The sequence below is a fragment of the Agelaius tricolor genome, unplaced genomic scaffold (assembly GCF_023055355.1).
Source record: "Agelaius tricolor isolate 1412-34295 unplaced genomic scaffold, bAgeTri1.0.p SCAF_11, whole genome shotgun sequence".
Classification (NCBI taxonomy): domain Eukaryota; kingdom Metazoa; phylum Chordata; class Aves; order Passeriformes; family Icteridae; genus Agelaius; species Agelaius tricolor.
Window position 1 is genome coordinate 6,524,026 of NW_027269271.1, and position 19,433 is coordinate 6,543,458.

General features: G+C 42.8%; 1 protein-coding gene across 1 annotated transcript in view; it reads right to left on the bottom strand.

Moving 5' to 3' along the window:
• Positions 1-19,433, bottom strand: part of PLA2G4A (phospholipase A2 group IVA) — a 68,442-nt gene that overhangs the window by 10,818 nt on the left and 38,191 nt on the right. Inside the window, exons 7-14 of the mRNA XM_071435939.1 lie at positions 17,741-17,778; positions 15,664-15,802; positions 10,716-10,852; positions 7,225-7,447; positions 5,853-5,967; positions 3,353-3,490; positions 2,917-3,009; positions 1,501-1,572 (exon numbers count right to left, since the gene is read on the bottom strand). Of these exons, the coding sequence (XP_071292040.1) occupies positions 1,501-1,572; positions 2,917-3,009; positions 3,353-3,490; positions 5,853-5,967; positions 7,225-7,447; positions 10,716-10,852; positions 15,664-15,802; positions 17,741-17,778 (955 nt within the window). The remainder of the gene's footprint in view (positions 1-1,500; positions 1,573-2,916; positions 3,010-3,352; positions 3,491-5,852; positions 5,968-7,224; positions 7,448-10,715; positions 10,853-15,663; positions 15,803-17,740; positions 17,779-19,433) is intronic.

Genomic DNA, 19,433 nt, shown 5'->3' on the forward strand with positions numbered 1-19,433 from the left:
AACTTCACAACCCAGTGAAACCTTTCATCTACACCCCAATAGTGTGGATGTGTCCATCAGGAAAATAGATTGGGAAAATTAGATGACCTGAGCAGGGCTTTCTCTGTAAGCTCAGGGATAGACCTGAGCTGATAAGATACATACTTGATGTAGACATAAATTTATCTGGATGTGCACTGACAGCCTTCTCCATCTTTCCTTCCTGTTAGAAATCCAGCTTTGCTCAGGAAAGCAGAGTTAGTCTGCATAAAGGATAATGCTATAGCATGGGAATTCTAAAATACCTGAAATTATCATTAAACTACAATTAATATCTGGTTTTAATAAACTAAAGAATACAATGAAAGATGCAGACTTAGATGTCTGTAGTTGGAGCTAGCAGTAAAAAGTACCTGGACTGGCACCACCCTCCACTCATTTACCTGTCAATACTTGAGTTTTTGCGGGTGTTTTGGATAAGAAAATAATTCAGACTCAAGCTTGATACATTAAATTCAGCTTTTAAACTTGCCTCTTTAAGCCAGGCTTTAAAGGAGCTGAGTTTTACATAAGTAGAGAGAAAACAAGCATCAGAGAAGTCCAACATCTGTCCAATAACATTCTATGGAAGTGAGAAGGATTTCCAAGTGTTTACAATCCCAGATTTGTTGGTTGTTCACTATGGCTACAAACTAGGAGAGAAATGTGTTTGGTGCTGCCTACAGTGTTTAAACAGGAAACCCACAAATAAACACAAAACCTGGTACCACCTACAGTTTTACACATAGGGGGAGCTGAAGAAGCAATCACTGAGCTGAGCTAATGACACAATTCCCTGTCTCACAATGCAGGATTGTCTTGTCTTCTGTAGAGCCTGAAATCACAAACAGCTGCATTCTCATCTTTGCTCCACTTGCTAAAAATAAAACTCGATTTCTGCAGGTGAAAATCACCCCAAAAATATATTCAAATACAGAAAGCTGACTAAGACATCAGAAATCTCCAGGTGCTTTAGGTTCTTTAGAGGTAATTGTCAACAGAATCTTTTCTTACCACTGCCCAACATTCCTTTTGTGGCTGTGCCTCTTCTGGGCACCTGGATTTGGGCACTGTTACAAACACTGTGCCATGCATGAGGAATTTCCTGTATCAGATGTCATTTGTAAAGGTGCTAGAAGACACTTGTGAATGATGGAAACACACATTAAACCATTCCCAGGTAAATATTTGATCACTAAACCCTTGAAAACAATGGATAGTGTTGGTTTAGGGGGCTGGTAGCAATTCCAAGGTGCCTCTGAGCTCAGCAGCTTGCTGGAAACAGACTTCTGGAGAGCTCTGGCCCAGCAAACCACATTTTTTGGGATGTACGTGGAATTCCAGACAGGTGAGATCAGTTTGAGCAGGGGATGTGAAGTGAAGCCCAGAACCTCCTGGGGTCTCCTGTTCTCTATTTTGCTGAGCCACACAAAAGCTGATGGAAAAAGGAACCAATGAAATGAAATCTGAGCACTTCCTTACCTTTTGGATGCTGTGACTCATCTTCGCTGTCTGAGCTGTCATTGCTCACAAGGTGCTTTAGCCTAATATTTTCTGTTGAAAGAAATATAAATTCCTTTGAACTGCTGGGGTTTAACTGGCAGAACAGTTAAGAATTTCAAAACAATCTGAGTCATAAAATTCTCAGTCTTTGTAATAGAAAATATAGCTGAAGAGACTGGGTCTGCTGTGGACATCAGAATGTGATCAGCAGCTATTGGATTCAGCCTGCAATTTTTGGGCTGGAAAAGAAGATTCAACCCTAAAGCAGTACCTCCCACTCCCCTCTGCATACCTGACACACTTTATTCACCTTCATTAAAATGTAGATGTTTAGCTTCTGTCTTCTCAGTAGCTCCTACTGAACTAGGAAAATGTTACTGTGGTGCCAAGGTGGCACTGGGATATCTCCAGCTCTGGTCCAGACTGTGGTTCAAGTTACATAAATATTTTCACACCTGATCTCACTTCAAAGAGTACTTTTAAATGATATGTGAAATGAGTCACAGATGACAGATAACATTCTGTGTCTCACTATCTTTCAAAAGCAAACTTTTCCATGATCCCATTTACTGACAGGGATCCTCCATGAGGAGGTGTTAACACTCAGGAGTTGTATCAGAAATAGGAACCTGGAGGTCTCAGTCTCATCCATCAAGAAGAGATTAGCAAACAGCTGAATTCCATCCATTTGGAGGCAGACAGAGGTTATTATTTAAAGTATCTCAATCTACATTTGCTCTTCTTGCTCTTCAGAAAGCTCTGGCTGTCTAGGACAATTTATTTATTGGTCAGATCTTCCCCTGTAATGCTGTGTGAAAAGCCTTTTATCGTTAACTACATTCTCAGATAAAACTCAATAAAGTCTATCCAAACCAAGCCACAACTCTTTCTTTACAATCACCTTGTCATTTCTGTACCAGGAGTGAAACCAAAACCACTCAATTTGCAAGTAAAGGACCAGAAAACCAACAGGCTGTGGTTAGAATGGAGAAATTTAACAACCCAGAGGTGAGAAAATTCAGGTGCATTTTGCTAAACCTGAAATTGCATTTTAATAGCCCAGTGTTGAGAGACTACACAAGTAACTATTAAATACTTGTCAGCTTCTGCTCTCCAAAATCACATAACAACATGAAGAGAGGATTCTATTAACTACCAGAAAAGAGCTGGATAGTCCATGTGACTTTCAGCAGCTCTGAGTGACCAGAAACAAAAATGAAAGGAAGGCAAGAACATTCCCAGTGCTCTTTCCCCCCTCAGCAGCATCCAGCAGTGCCAGCAATTAAAGGTGATTAATTCCACATTCTTAAATGACTACAAGCAGTGCCATCCTTCCACAGAGGGAGAATCTTGCTAGTAATTGTTCTGCATAGTGGAATTATTTACTAATAGTACCTAATTCTTCTTCCATGGTGGGCCCTTTATTCTGAGAATTGGAGACACCAAGGACTCTGTTAAATAATATTGAAAATGCACTGCCCCAGACACCTGAAAGAGAAAAAATAAACAATGAATGGTGATGGGCAGAAGGAAAATAAACTCCATGGATCTTTTGAAGCACTATTGAAGCAGTTGGTTGCTCTCTGAACACACCTCTGAGTCTGGAGCAGGCCAAGTCATAAGCTCAGATGTCCAAATCAGAAACAAACCCCCATGGAAATTAGAAACACATCAACAATGCCAATCCTGATCTGTGAAATCTTTCAAATGAATGCCTTCCAACAAACTGAGAGCTCCACTTTCTGTCTCACACTTTGTGTGACTGCATTTAAAAGTCCATAAACTACTGAAATTGCTTTTCTTTTAAAGTCTCTTTCTGTCACATACTCACCCATGAGGAAATGCAAGGGATTTTCAGCATATTTCTTCACCACTGTCCCCATAAAAAACTTGCTTCCAAACAGATCAGGAGACATGAAAGTGCCATACTTGGCCATTCCAATTTCATATGGACTGAATTCCACCCAGTCTGCAAAGTTAGAAACAAAACTGCTCAGTCAGAAATCTCAGGATGGAGGAAAATGATGCAGAAATGAACCAAGCAAAGAAATTTTAGTGACATGGGAAGCCAAATAACCATTAGGAATGTCAAATCAAGGTCAGTGACGTCTCAGCAGGGAAAGAATCCTCATTTCTCTTATCACAATAAACTTTGGTGAAAAGAATGAGTTTGGAAACCAGAGGTATAAAAGAAGGGATTACAAATGAGGGAACACACAGTGACACCTGGTTTTCATCCCCTGCTTCAGCACAGTTCCCTGCCACATTGGGCCTCAACTCCAAGCTGCTTTTCCTTTACTGCAATTCCACCAAAACATGGAGAGCAGTGACAGAGGTGGCACAAAACCAATTACTGAATATCCCAAGGGTTGTGAAATATTCTAGCAGAGGCATTTGGATTCTACCCAAACCTAAAGTTTCATGGGAAAGCCAGTCCCAAAAGGCAAGGCTACAGGCAGCTTTGAATAAACTTATCAATTCAAACATTGCCAAAAATCTCCTTAAAAGTCCATTTTTTTGAACAGAGAGCTCAAGAAAAATATGGAATAAAATGCTCACATGCATTTTCTGATCTTAGCAGAAATTATCAGAAGCAATGTGGATTCTATTGATGTAGGCCTTTGAAAATGGATCTTAGCTGACTTGGAAACACTTTTTTTTTCACCAGTGGAGTTGCTTCCATCAGAGAATTCAGTTCAAAAAGGGAGCAAATAACAAAACATTATCTTCTCTTTTTAGCATTTCAACCATTCATCTATTTCACCTTCCCTATTTTTAGCAGGGGTTGATTTGACTGGAAATAAACCAGAAGTAATTCTGAAAGAGAAAGGTGAAAGAGACAGCTTGGAAATATCCCCACAAATCATCCACCCTCAAGATACTCCTGCTGACGTGTGGAGCAGAAGGTGAACACTTGTCCCAAAAAGGAAAGATTTAATCATGACTGCTGGGAGTTTATTTTCAGGTAAGGGTAATGCTTATCTGAGCTAAGTCAAATACAACATCCTATTTTCCAAATAAGTCACCCACAAATCTTCACATTCACTGGAACAGAAGGTAATTCCATTGAAGTCCCAGTCCAGGAGTTTCATATTTCCTTTTAGCTGTATAAACATGAACTGGCAGATTTGTATGCAGAACCAGAGTGACAGCAAAGCTGAGCTGAGAATTAGAATTAATATGTGGTTGGACACCTCCAGCTTGCATTTGCACTGAAGATTTCTCAAATCACAAAGCCTGCTCAGGGAAACAAAATTTCTCCTTAGAATCAATGTAAATTAGGAAGTGTAAATATTTCTGTTCAAAATTTACTAGAGCTCTCACATCAGGAAAAGCTAAAAGGAGGAATGGAGCTTAAAATAAGAAGCAATCAAGATCTACCCTCCACCCTCTGTAATGACAGAGATGTCAGCCTCAAAAGGCAAACCCAAGATCCACTGGCACAGGGAATATCTTTATAGAGCAAAGTAAAGCTTCTGATCTTGCGTACTGAAAGACATTATTAACAAAAGATAATTTTGGTTTTAAAACAGTAATCCAGTAAAAATATATTGAAAAACAGAAGGTCATCTAAACCCCAAAATACTCCTATTTTCAAACAGAAAGGTATCTATTTCCTAAGTAGCAAAGTTAGACACATTTTCCCATGACATATTTAGCCTAATTTACAATTCCTCATTTTCAATTCCAACCAAAGCTTTGACAGCCACTTCTCCAACTATTTTAGGAAATACAATGACATTTAAGCCTGAGGCAAACCACCTGGCACTTCCCTTTCCAGTCTTGTATATAACTATAGATGCACACATCCATATCTTAGTGCACGTCTTCCACAACAGGACCCACTCTCAACTGAAGTTACCAGAGGGGATTAAAACCTATGGAATAAATAAGAGTAAAAGGGTTTTTTTTGTGTTAGAAACAGCACTTCACACTGGGCAAGAAGTGAAAAAAAGGCTTTATATCTAATTTTATTGTCCAATTTTAATCACAGAATCATTAGATTTGGTAAAGACTTCTAAGATCATCAAGTCTAACTGCTGATGTCACCCATCTCTGAAAGAGAAGGTGACTGAGGACATTTTCCTTTTCCTGTTTGATACCCTAATTTAAACATCTTTCCCCTGCTGAAGTCACCAGGTTTCTCTTTGGCTTGGCACTCCTGCCTGAATATGTCATCACCTATCCCTGAGTAACTTCTTATCACTCTGTCAGATTCCCAGAAGTCAGATGCAATTAGTCTCAGATGCATTAAAAAGAAAAAGGGTTTTTTAACCAGCCACACACCTCCCTCCTTGCCACAAGTGACTCAACACAGACTGGGAACACACCTGCAAACATCAGCTCTGAGACATCTGGCTTGACGTGCAGACAGGTGAAGAGTGGCAGAGCACACTGGGCATTATTGACCTTCTCTTTCATATTGCTCAGGGTGGTGTCCATCCTCTGCAGGGAAAGAAAGACATTGTTCCCAAACACACCCTGGAAAGGCCTGATGATATATATACATATATATATACACACATATATATCTACATATATATATATACACATACACACACATATATATAAAGATAAATATCACGTATTTTTATTTTATATAAAGATCTGGGAGTCTCCTCCTGTCGATGAAATTTGATAAGAAAAGCTTTTTCATTGATGTGTCAGGTTCTGATTTAAATTAAACATCTGTGCATTTTTTTATCCCTTGGTACACAGGGACTTCTAACCAACCTCACACAATCATTAACAGGCCTTCAGCAGCAGAATTGTATACATCTTCCACTAAATGCTGTGTTGCCTCTTTCTCAGTGTTTTAAATGGTTTAAAACTCATTATCTAGGGATAGAAGTGTATAAAACATATGTGCAAATCTATTGACACATTTCAATCTTGCCACAAGACCAAATCCAGCTGCTGCTCACTGACTCATTTAAACTGGAAGTCTTTGTGCTTGATTCAGCCAATTCGGAATTTTCAATTACAGAATACAACAGTATTAAGCTCTCCTGTTGTCTTATTTTCAAAGAAACCAAGGGGATCTTTCATGTTGAAATTAGTACTTTTTTAAGCAAATGCTGTTTCTTATTGTCACAGACATGTTTTATGAAAAATCTTTTCCTTAGGATTTTTTCTCCTGAGAAGCTGAGAGGCCTCAGGAACAAAATGTAACCAATGGTTATCTGCTGCTGTGGAATGCAACAGGTGCATCTGGGATTGGGCTCATGTGGTTGTTTCTAATTAATGGCCAATCACAGTCCAGCTGGCTTGGACTGTCTTGGTCAGTCACAAGCATTTATCATTCTTTTTCTATTCTTAGCCAGCCTTCTGATGAAATCTTTTCTGTTATTCTTTTAGTATAGTTTTAATATAATATATATCATAAAATAATAAATCAGCCTTCTGAAACATGGAGTCAACATTCTCATCTCTTCCCTCATCATGGGACCCTTGCAAACACCATCAAGCTTACAGCAAAATGGGCACCCTTTATTAAATGTCACTAAGGTAATTTGAAAGAAATAGTAACAATGGGAATGATATAAGACTTTGACAGCTTTTACAGCTTCAAACAGTACTTTTTAAAGCAAATGCTGTTTCTTATAGCAAAATGTGCACCCTTTATTAAATGCAACTAAGCTAACAAAAAAATAGTAACAATGGGAATGATATAAGAGCTTGACAGCTTGAATGAGCACTCACATCATGGATCAGTGTTTCCCCTATGAGCATGCCAAAGATGTCAGTGAAGGTGACAGGCTGCCCTGAGCTCTTCTTGTTCCACAGAGCCTCGATGTAGCGCTTGACCTTCTGAGGGGTGAGCAGCAGCAGGGGGTTGTGGCTCACCGAGTTCATCAGCTCCTCATTGATCTCCTTTGGGCCCTTGGCTGGGAAGTCAGGGTGGGAATACAGAGTTGACATATACCTGCAAAGGCCAACAGGCTCTGTGAGCATCCAACCTGCTGCCTGGAAGCTACACGAAGCTCATACATGAGTTGATACAGGTACTGATTAAATCAGGTTAATTAACTCTCCATTTATACAGGAAATTGTAATTTCCTTTTTCTCAAAGCAGAGAAAGCTGAGCAATTTGTTCTAAATATAAGCACAGGATCAAGCACTCAACGTGCATTTTCCATAATGTGTATGAAGCAAATGATTAAAGAGTCCTCATTTTTCTCTTTAAGGGATAGCAGATGGAACATAGGCTGGAAAGAGCTCCTCCTGTTAGCATAGCTGTGTGGCAGACTGGAGGTGCTACAAGCACACACGCAGCTCTCTTCCTGTAAGAGGCACCTCTCTGCCCTCCAGTTCATGACCACTACTGAAAAATTCCTGAAATATCTCAGTGTATCACAGAATACCAGAATGGTTTGGGTGGGAAGGCACCTTAAAGCCCATCCAGTGCCACCCCTGCCATGGACAGGGACACCTCCCACTAGCCCAGGTTGCTCCAAGCCCCATCCAGTCTGGCCTTGGACACTGCCAGGGATCCAGGGGCAGCCACAGCTGCTCTGGGCACCCTGTGCCAGGGCCTGCCCACCCTCACAGGAACAATTCCTTCCCAATATCCCATCCCAGTGAGAAGCCATTTCCCCTTGTCCTGTCACTCCATCCCTTGGAAATTGTCTCTCTCCATGATTCCTGTCAGCTCCTTCAGGCACTGCAAGGCCCCGGTGAGCTCACCCCAAAGCTGCTCCAGGCTGCACAATCCCAGCTGTGCCAGCCTTTCCTCCCAGCAGAGCTGCTCCATCCCTCTGCCCATGCTGGTGCCTGCCCTGGGCTCTCTGCAGCAGCTCCAGCTCCTGCCTGTGCTGGGGCAGCTCTGCAGGTGGGGTCTCAGCTGAGCTCAGGGGCACCATCCCAATCCCTCCCCTGCTGCCCAGGCTGGGGCTCAGCCCAGGGCAGGGGTTCAGGGCTGGATATGGCCCCACTTCCCAGGATATGATGCTTCCATAATAAACTGAAGCACAGTAACTACAACCTGCACAGAGAGCTGGCTGACTGTGAGGATGAGGTAAACCATGAGTTTGTCACTAAGAAATAAACTTAGCTTTACTGCAAACAAAGCTCAGACACACGTGCAGGCAGCCCTGGCTTCCACTTGGTTGGGTTAGGTCACACCAAGACAGGCCCTTCTAATCTGTGAGAGGCTCATTTACTATTATTTACCCAGTGACCTGGCCCAGGTACACAAGCCTTACTCCAGGCACAGCTCTGAGACACACACAGGGTCAGCCTGGCCCTGAGGTCATGCCCAGCCTCTGTGTGACAGCACAGCCAGCCCTGTCCCACGTGGGCTGCCAGGACTCCATGTGAGCTCCTGGGTGCAGGCAAAGGGGAATGAAGCTGGAGAAGGCAGCACAAGGTTGAAGCAAGATGGCAGAAAAGCATTGCTCCAAGGTTAGGCATGCAGCTGAGGGGACAAGTTAAAACCTGCCTGACCCACCAGGAAAGGAATTCTCCACCCTTCAGGAAAAAAAAAGAAAAGAGAATTATTCCCAAAAGAAATGCATGGAAAAGAAAGGAAAGGAAGGGAGTGCCAAAGTGTCAATTTATTTATTCATCAAGCAAGGAAAGACTGAAGGATGACATCAGAGAGCAAAGACAAATTTGTGCAAACACAACTGTCTCCAATCTGTTTCTGACTGAAGCAGTTCAGATAATCTAATATAAATGATAATCTCACTATTTTAACTCAGATTTTATAGGTTTACATTAGATCACCTACGCATTCACCCCTGGGTTTGCCCCAAAAAGGACCTCATAGCCAGCAAAGTGACGTCTGTCCTGAGCAGGGACTGCAAACCCTTCCCTAGAAACACAGGTAATGTTTTAACACCACATTCCACTGCTCTTCATCCACCTTCTGCTTTTCACAGCTGTGACAGAGGTCCATCCATCTCTCTCAATGGACTGTGATAAATCTGCCCCTACCATCAGAGACAGAAAACATGGGCTCCCACCTTTTATAGTGCAATCTAAAGGAGAAGTTTACTCTAGTTCACAGACACTTCTGGCATTTCAAAACCTCCCGGCATTCTGAAAGCTTCCTTCTAGTCTGGGAGAGGGGAAGCAAGCTTCAAACAATGAAAAATAATTGACAAAAAAACCCATATAAGGAATAGAACTGATCATTATCTCAATCAAGAGTCAACTCTGGGGTTAGAGTGTGGAATTAAAATTCATGTGCTTCCTTAGAGCTAAACCAGGTGATAAAACTCATCCCAGGCAGATTCCCTGCTTGTTCATACTACTACAAGTTCTTTTTCTCTCCAAGAATTGAGACAATTGTATAATCTCATCCCAGAGTCTGAAAGGACCCTCAGGTCTCTGCTCCAGCCTCCTGGTGCTCAGTCAAGTTCAGCTTTCTCATGAGCACTGAGTCAGACTGAGGATGACACTGTCCCCAGCCTCAATGAGGATGGCTCAGCACATCCCCCTGCTTGGCCACTCTCACTGCAACAATTCCCCCAAGAGTTCAGCCAATTACTCCTTGCCCTTTCCCTGGGAATCTCCAGAAATAATTTGTGTTCTTCACAGCTACTCATCAGGAACTGAAGATCATCTCCATCAATGCCTGTGCCTGCTCCTCAAGGTTAAATGAACTATTTTAAAACTGGATGTATTGTGCCAGTGGGACTGTTTAATTTTAATTTTAACCCTGACCCACAGAGACAGGGGGTAATGCACAGAGGGATGCCCTGCAGGGCGGCAGCCAGGCCCCAGACATCCCCAGTCAATCCACCAGGATTTCACAGTGGCTGTAAAATGGAGCAGAAGATCTTTCAGTGATTTTGAGGAGCTCTAAAAGCCCTCCTGAAGCACACAACACATTTTGGGTTGATTGAGTCATCAGCTTCAAATCACAAGGGATTTTTTTTGTTTTTGTTTTTCACTTTTCATCAGGAAAATAAAACAACACACATTAGGTGTTGATATAGAAATATGGGTGCATATGTGTGGCACTTCTTTCCATCTATCCATTCCTGCTCTCAAAGCTCCTGGAAAAGCACCTGGAGCCTGAGCTGTCCTTGCCCTTTGGGGCATCCAAAACAGCCCCCCCTCCCCCAGCAGACCTGGATGTATAAAACGTGCTGTGAATTATAACTATAGAAATAAGGCAGCTCTGGTGACAATTCCTTCAGACCCTGATGCAGGGAAGCTGAGGATAAGCAAGAGGAAGGCCTTACCAGGTGGATCCAGAGAGCCCAGCAATGTAGGTGGCACAGTCCAGGACTCCTGACTCATAAAGTGCTTTCATGACTCCAGCAAAGCCCACCATGGCCCGGAACCCCCCTCCCGAGCCCAGCACGGCGATCACCGGCACCTGCAGGGAGGAGACAACACCAGCACCACATCAGGGACAAGGGATGTGCCCTGGCAGCACCCAGCCCAGACCCTGGACACCCCAGGAAGAATTAGAACTTATTTGTTTTATGCTACGGGTCACCACTTGTAACATAAAATAAATCTGTCCCTCTTATCCGTGATGCAAAATAGAGGAGATAATAAATTCAGTTATTAAATGAACTATTCCGTTACAAAACCACTGGGAATTTTAAAGGAATCTAAACACCAGCTTTAATCCAATTTGTATCATTGTGACAGAGCCAAAGGCAGTAACATTCACTAATGAGAAACATAACAGAGACAAATAATATTTTGACTGGGAGTTTAAAAACAAGTTTTATAACAAAAACATCCACTATTACTACAAAGCATGAAGACAATCTCAGTTTTACCACCACTTTGCAAAAACTACCAGAGAGCTAATGGGAATTCATGGGGATCTGGACAATTACTCAGCCACCCAGAGAGGAGTGAGCAGAACCATGTTTATTATGGCAGCAGGTTAAAATTGTGTCCATAGGGGGTCATTTCACACTTTTCTCCTTCTTACTGCCCAGCCCTGATATCCAGGCTATTCCCCTCAACTGCACAGCTTCCCCAGGTATCTAAAAAGAAGACAAAATAAAATAAAAATTCATTTACTCCCACCATCATATGTTTGGGCCTAAGTAAAGGGCTCATCTGGTTCCCAGTTTCCAAAAGACAGGAGGATTCTCCACTGTTCAGGGGTGACAAAGGAACCACCTCTTGATTGTTACTGAGTATAAAAAGAATCACACAGCTGTGCAGAAAGCCCCTATCTGATCAAACTGCTAATCTGTCAAAAATCTCCCTGAAAGGCAATTCCAGGTGTCAATAGACAGGATTAGTGACAGGAAAGGGATCCATGTGATGACAGAATCCTGTTCTTTCTACAGACTCCATGCTCCAAGCCATGAAACTCCCTCAGGACTGACTGTCCCAAGGAAATGCCCATGAACAACGACCAAGGCACTCAAGATGTTTCTTGAGGCTTCCACTCCCCAAAACTGCTTATTCTTGATGCAGTGAGATGATTCTGCTACCTCCTTCATAAGTGTTCAGCTTTAGTAATAGAAACCACAGGTATTCATGGTGCAGCTCCAGAGATAGGGATCTATCCCAAAAATGACACAGCCCAGGGAAGGATTTGGGATATGTTTTGTTAAGCCAACACCCCAATAATGGAGCAGCTGCTTTGAAGGAAGAGCCATGTCAGCAATCATTCCTTTAATCACCTGGGGAGGCTTTGAAAGCTCCTCAGGAGCACTGCCCACTCAGCCTGAGCAGACACATCCCAACAGGATGGAGATGTCACCTGCAGGTGCAGGCCTGGAGAAGGCATGTGAGAACACTCCCAGAGCACCACTGCTCCACCCTCCAGTGCACTGGCACTGGGAAAATGGGAGAGTCCCTCAGGAGGCAGAGGAACCCACTATGGAGATGGGCTGGGAATGCCCAGGAGAGTCACCAACATCCTGACTGCAAATGCTTCCTGCTCCACAGGCACTCTGGGCATCCCAGGTTCCTGCACTGGGAAGGGTGGCTACAGCAAGGGGAAGGTGGATTATGGAATCACAAAATCCTTCAGGTTGGAGAAGACCTCCAAGATCAGCAAGTCCAACCATCAGTCCAGCACCATCACCGTGTTCACCACTAAACCTTGTCCCCAAGTGCCACATCCACCCATTTTTTTACCACTTACAGGAATGATGATCCCACCACTGCCCTGGGCAGCCCCTTCCAATGCTTTACAGCCCTTTCCATGAAGAAACTTCCCCTAATACCCAACCTGATCCTCTCCTGGCACAGCTCGAGGCCATTCCCTCTCCTCCTGTCCCTGTTCCCTGGGAGCAGAGCCAACCCCCAATTGTCCCCTCCTGTCAGGTTTGTTACATCAGCTTTTTAACTCCAATTCAGTGTCTGACATGTTTAAGGGCACAAAACAGTAAAAACTGAAATGAAATACACTCATCCAGCAAGTTGATCTATGGGATAAATAGGGCAAAAGCAGAGAGGGGGGAATTAGCTGCAGGCAGAGCACCCAAAGGCAAGAATCAAGAAACCACATCCTGATGAAGAACAGAGAAAAAGAGGATACCAAGGGCTGCACACTCCTCTACTGAGCCCCAAATCCTTTGTACAGAAACACCAGCACAGAGTTCACTCAAACCAAAAGGTTCTTAATCCTATCTTCCAGTAATCAAGCAAGAAAAAGCTAAACCATACTAAATCTTGTTTTGGGAATGAGTAGTGTAGATGTCTCTATCCAAATGCCCTGCAAACACAGTGCACAAAATCTGAATACCTGTGGTGGAAAAAGAATGCCATAGGGCACACAAATGATTATTAAAAAATCGTTCTGCAAATCCAGTCATAGAGAACTATATGCTTTCTTTGGAAGATTATGGTATTTTTAGAAAATTGCTTGAAGCAGCAAAAATTAAAAAAATAAATTGAGCAATAAGAGAAGTACGAGAAATCTCTACCTCTGTGTTTCCAGAACGTGCCTCAGGATTAAGTTAGGAAATTTGGAACTACTCACTTCCCCATGCAGACATGTATAATGAATTCAGAGGTATTAAAGTCTCTCAGCATCCCTGCAAAGCACAAGCCACTCATAGATGAAGCAACTTGGGGGAATTTTGAGTGTGTGACTTGTCCAAGATAAAACAAGACCCGCAAACAGCTAAAACTACTCAATGTCTCCCAACTTCATGTTAAGACTTCAGACATCCCATAAATCCTCCTGCTACCTTCCAACTGTAGCAATAAAAGTAAAACTGCAGTTTAATTTGAACAAAAAGGGTTTTTCATTGTAGAAACAGATAAAAATTCTGTAAGCTTAGAAACACACATTTGGCATATGAAAAATGGGAGGATACCTACAGTTACTGTCTGGGAAGATGCAATTTAACTGATAAAATTTCAGTATTGCAGTCAGTGAGGGATACCAAGGGAAGATGATGACACAAAGAATAAGAAATCTTAGCTGTCCTTTGTAATAATTCATGCACAGATACCAGCTGCATGGAACTGAGACCTGAGGCACTGAGTATTACTCCACTTCCAACTGGAGCTTGGCAGAATAACCACATCCTTTCTGTGGAAGATCTTATTCTGCTCTAGGTCACACCAATGTCACACTGACAGATTCCTACTCTGATAGGATCTGCATGCTTTAAGATTAAAATAACTGAACTGAAAATTAAGAAACTTTGAAAATGTCCCTTCTCAATACACACTTTTTCTTCCCAGTCCAATTAAAGTATGTACAATTCTTGTTAAATTCTTTCATGTTCCTCAGAAAGTTTCGTGAAGCAAGACAGAGTTCAAAAGTACACAACAATAAAACATTTACCAGCTGCTCAAAAAAAACTTCAGGGAAATGTAAAAGATATTCTTCAGTGCTCCAAAAGACTGTCAAATTCTCCTTGTATTAAAAATGCACAAAAGGAATCAATGGCAATGAAGGGATCAACCCAGATTAATTCATGGATTCTGTTCATTGCTTGACACCCCCATAGGCCCAAAGTGTTCCTGTCACAATTCTGGAAGCAGCACAGGAGAGGGAATGGGCAAGGAAGGAAAAGAATGGGAAAGCTACAACAAAATAAGCAGATCTGTACAAAGTGGATTCTTAATTAACTTTAAATAATGCATTGTTTTATGAAACCTCTGAAGAGCTCAGGAGGATCTGGGCCCTTCCTCACTGTGGTGGGCAGGCCCTGGCACAGGGTGCCCAGAGCAGCTGTGGCTGCCCCTGGATCCCTGGCAGTGTCCAAGGCCAGGCTGGATGGGGCTTGGAGCACCCTGGGCTAATGGAAGGTGTCCCTGCCCATGGCAGGGGGTAGCACTGGATGATCCTTTCAGTCCTTCCCACCCAAACCATTCCCTGATTCTGTGAGATGTCCCAAGCCACGATCAGCCCACTGAGATCTGCTGGCTTCCCTTCCTCTTGGCATGGTCCAAAGCACCACCAAATCAAGGAAAGCTCCAGTTCTTCATGTTTCAAAGAAATAAAACTTCATAACCCTAATCCAGTCAAAGAAGGAAGGAAAGAAATAAACTAATTTCCAAGCTGACTCTAAATTTAAACCAGCTCATTTCCTGTCTAGTCTTTCAGAGATGAAGGTCACAGAGCATGGGATGGGTACTGGGCATGCAGGGGCATATTCTGTCCTGGGTGAGTGCCCAGAGCCACTGCAGGATTCAGCAGGTATTTCATGCACCCTGAGGCACTTTTCAGATGGCAATCTCCCCTCAGAGCCAACACCTTAACAAACGGGGAAAAATCAGAGCAGTTTAAGGGGCAAATGAATCACAGAACACCAGAATTATTTCGTTGGAAGGGACCTTAAAGCTCATCCATTGCCACCACAGGGACACCTTCTACTAGCCCAGGCTGCTCCAAGCTCTGTCCAACCTGGCCTGGGAGTCTTCCAGAGATCCAGGGGCAGCCACAGCTTCTCTGGGCACCCTGTGCCAGGGCCTGCCCACCCTCACAGGGAAGGATTTCTTCCTAATATCTAATCTAAATCTCTCCTTTTATAGTTTCCCCCAGTCATAAACTTTAATTTCTAAATTTAGAGCCAAGGAAAATTACTCTCCAGGCTAAATATTTTATGTTCACAGAAGAAAAGGATTTTTATCATCTATAATCTTTCTCCATCAAACCTTTCCACCTCGCACGCCTCATTCTTTCCTCTGACAGGCAAATGAAGGACTCCAAAGCGGATGCTAACCCTGCTGGGAGCTCTGCACACTTACATCACGGGAAGAGGTCAGGTTGTGGCTGTTCTCCCCCAGGAATGATTTGATGCTGTGCATGATGTTGTCCCTGCGCTGCTGCCGGAACCTCTTCTCCTCATCGCACAGCGCCATGCTGAACCGCAGGTCCGTGGAGGAGCTGGTTGGGAAAGGGACAGCCTGTCACAAGGGGCTCAATCCCAAACAGCATCACTAACACCTCCCTGGGAAACCAGCAGAAAATCCTCACACACTTACAGAAGACGAAATAAAATTGTATTTTTCATGTGACGCCATCCATCTGCTCTAGAGGGATGGACGCAAAGAACAAGGTGTCTTTAAGACATGCATTTTATATAGAACTCATTAAAAGCAAATAAATACAGCAAGCAAGTTCTGCACTCATATACAATTATAAACCTACAGCACAGATCATACTGGCACACCACAGGAAAAACTAAGCCCTTTCCTCAGTATTTTCCCTCTACATTGTGGGATAAAAAATGTACACGAGGATCTCATGTAAGGATCTCAGTGCAGTACTTAAGGTACAACTTCAGCTGCCACCTCCCATGGACAGCAAAGAGGAGGAGTGGACAAATCTACCCTGGTACCCACTGAAAAGCATACGGTGGTGGAATGGATCCATTTAGGCTCAGATAATAATTCCCCAGATTGGTGGAATGGATCCTTTTAGGCTCAGATAATAATTCCCCAGATTGGTGGAATGGATCCTTTTAGGCTCAGATAATAATTCCCCAGACTGGTGGAATGGATCCTTTTAGGCTCAGATAATAATTTCCCAGACTGGTGGAATGGATCCTTTTAGGCTCAGATAATAATTCCCCAGATTGGTGAAATTGATCCTTTTAGGCTCAGATGGTAATTCTCCTATTTTTAAAATAACCTATTATGAAATAAAATGATAGGATTAAGAAAAGGGTTAAAAAGAGTCCCTAGAAGCAATGTTCCATGAAGATACCGACAATCTGCATGGCTATCAGGGAATAGCAGCAGAACTTGATAAGATCCTTTACACTTCAAAGCCTAAGAAGACACAGCCAAGCATCTTGTGTTTATTTAAAGTCAGACATATGAAATACTTGCAAAGTACAAAGCCTGGCTGGTTCAGGGTGGTCTCAAGGACCACCCACAAATGCATTTTCTTAGTACAACATGATGAGCAGAAATTATCCCTGGGGGATGTTTGTCATCCGGAGTAATCAGGAAATAACTTGACTCTTACAGTGCTCAGCACTCCTACTTATAGCTACAGACAAAAAATTACTCCTTAAATTCCTTGCTCTGAGATAATCATTTTTAGACTTGAAATGTATTGTTGTGCTTATGCCTCAATATGATTTATGGTCTTTCACCAGGATAGGTGAAGAATGAGGGGGAAAGACTGCTAGAGAAGGGGAAAAAATGGGACAAATAAAGGTAGGCATATGCTTAGCTTTTACATGGAGAATTCCTGGCCCTAAATCTTCACCTAAACCTTCACTGTGCAGTATTTACATTTAAATACATTTTAGGAGCAGCTCTGTAACAGCAGCTGAAAGTTCGTGTGACGGGCGAAATTGCCAGAGAAAGTAAAACAGTGAGGATGAAGCTGCACCTGAGTGAGGTCTGTGGGTTTTTCAGAAACAAAGCCCTTTTTTGAATAAAAGAATGAAGGGCCTTCACAAAAACCAGGCTGGGAGATCTACATGGGATGGCCTCATTCCTGCAAACATTTGGAAGGGTTACAGCTCTTAGTCCCAGTAAGAGCGTTTAGTCAATAACAGAATTACAACATGAAAATAAACCAAAGTTGTAAAATCTCCTCACTTTTACAGTACCTGCTATTTCTATGCTACAACAGGGAATTTTTGCACTCCACCTCACATGTTTTTAAGAAAATCCCAACAGAGTGGGACTCATGGGGTGTCCTGTGCAGGGCCAGGAGTTGGACTTTGATGATCCTTGTGGGTCCCTTCCAATTCGGGATATTCTGTGATTCCATGAAAATTTTAATGAACAGTTTAAAATAAAAAAAAAATCTTTTGCTGCTGGTATATTTTCACCCCTTTTTTAAAAAAAGATATGAGATACTCACCATACTTCGAGAGACAATTCCAAAGTCATTTCTGTGACCTAAACAAGAAATATTTCAATATGGTTACAGCACTTAAAGAGGGAAAACCCACAAACACACCTGGAATATCAACTACTTCATTAAGAATTTTTCTTTCTTTCTTTTCTCTTCATTTTTTTAAAAGGAGGGTATTTTTGGCACCTATGAATGAGATTCTTCTTTATGGGCTTTTTTTTTTAAAGTGTGATTCCAAAATACACCACTAGAATTGAATACAGTGGAAAATGTTGGTAAGTGCTGGCTTTCATCAGATCCCACTGTCTTGCCTTTCTTGCACTGCTAATCCCTTTCTGACATGCAGCTCATCTCTGTCCTGAGGGGATCTGATGCTCTTCACCCCCTCTTGGCTGGCAGGAGAGCCAGGGGATCACACCCAAGTGCCACCTGTGTGAGGGAATCACTGCTCTGTGTTCCACAGGAGCACCAAGTGTCTCTCCACAGCTAAACATGCCTTAATTAGCAGTCAGGAAGGGTGATTGCTTCCAGCTTGCTGGAAAATGCAATAAATGTCACTGCACAATGACTTCACTTGCCAGCCACACTGGCCATGAGCTATGGGTTGGCCTCCTCTGCCTTTCACAGAGCACTGGAAGGGCTGCCTGCAGGCAAGACGTTAAAAAATTATGATTAAAGCACCAATTCCCTGTCAGGCACAATCCAGGAGTACTGGCTGTGGAACTCAGACAGAATGGAGAGGTATTTTCACCCTCTCTCTGTGCAATGGCCTTGGCTGCTGCAGCCCTGCAGGAGTGACAGACTCAGATTGTCCTCTGTGTAAAACCAGATTCTCCTCCTCACTTGGGGCATGTGAGCACCAGGGATGGAGCCACAACAGCCCAGACTGAAGGTCTGCCTGACCCTCAGACTGCAGAGAAGGATCTGGGATGCACAGCTGCCTCTGAGTCCCAATTCCTGAAATGGGAATTGCAAATGAGGCAGAGTATGAGCAAGGTGGGGGGGGAGAAAGAAAGAACAGGCAGAGAAAAAACAAAGGGAGGACATGAAGAAACAGAGTGAAGAGTCACTGAGGAAGCACTTCAAAGGCAGGGAAGCAATTACACTATTCCCCACCTGGCATTACTAATTTAGAAAGCACTCCTGAAACCATGCAGTGATCCAATGCTTATAAAAATGTATGCACATGAAAGAAACCCTTGGAGGGAAGCATTCCAACAGGGAGATATCATGGCATTTTCTATACCTTACACAGACTGCCATAGACATTTCAGGAGTATTATTTCATTTTCAGTTTCAGGAATTCTAGGTATACATTGTCTACATCAGGCTCAACCTGACATTATCTCCCCTTAAGTATTTGCTTATAGATTTCAGAGTGTATTTGCCTTTTATGCACTGGGTTTTTTTGCCCTATGACTCCCTACCAAGCTTTGCTGAACACTGATGGGAAGTTCAAGCAAGGCAAGGCCTTGTATTCATGGAATGAGTTCTGTGAACTGTGTTTGCAAAATGCATTCATCAGTTCTTTCTCACTGCCCCACCTCATGCCTGGCAGAACCAGGACCTGCTCCCAGCCCATGCTCTGGAAGCCCTAGAGTTACTGAAACACTTAGTGAAATAAATATGAAGAAACTTCAAAAATGCTGTTATTTCAAAAAGGAAAAATAATGGAATGTATCAAAATTCCAACTGCCCT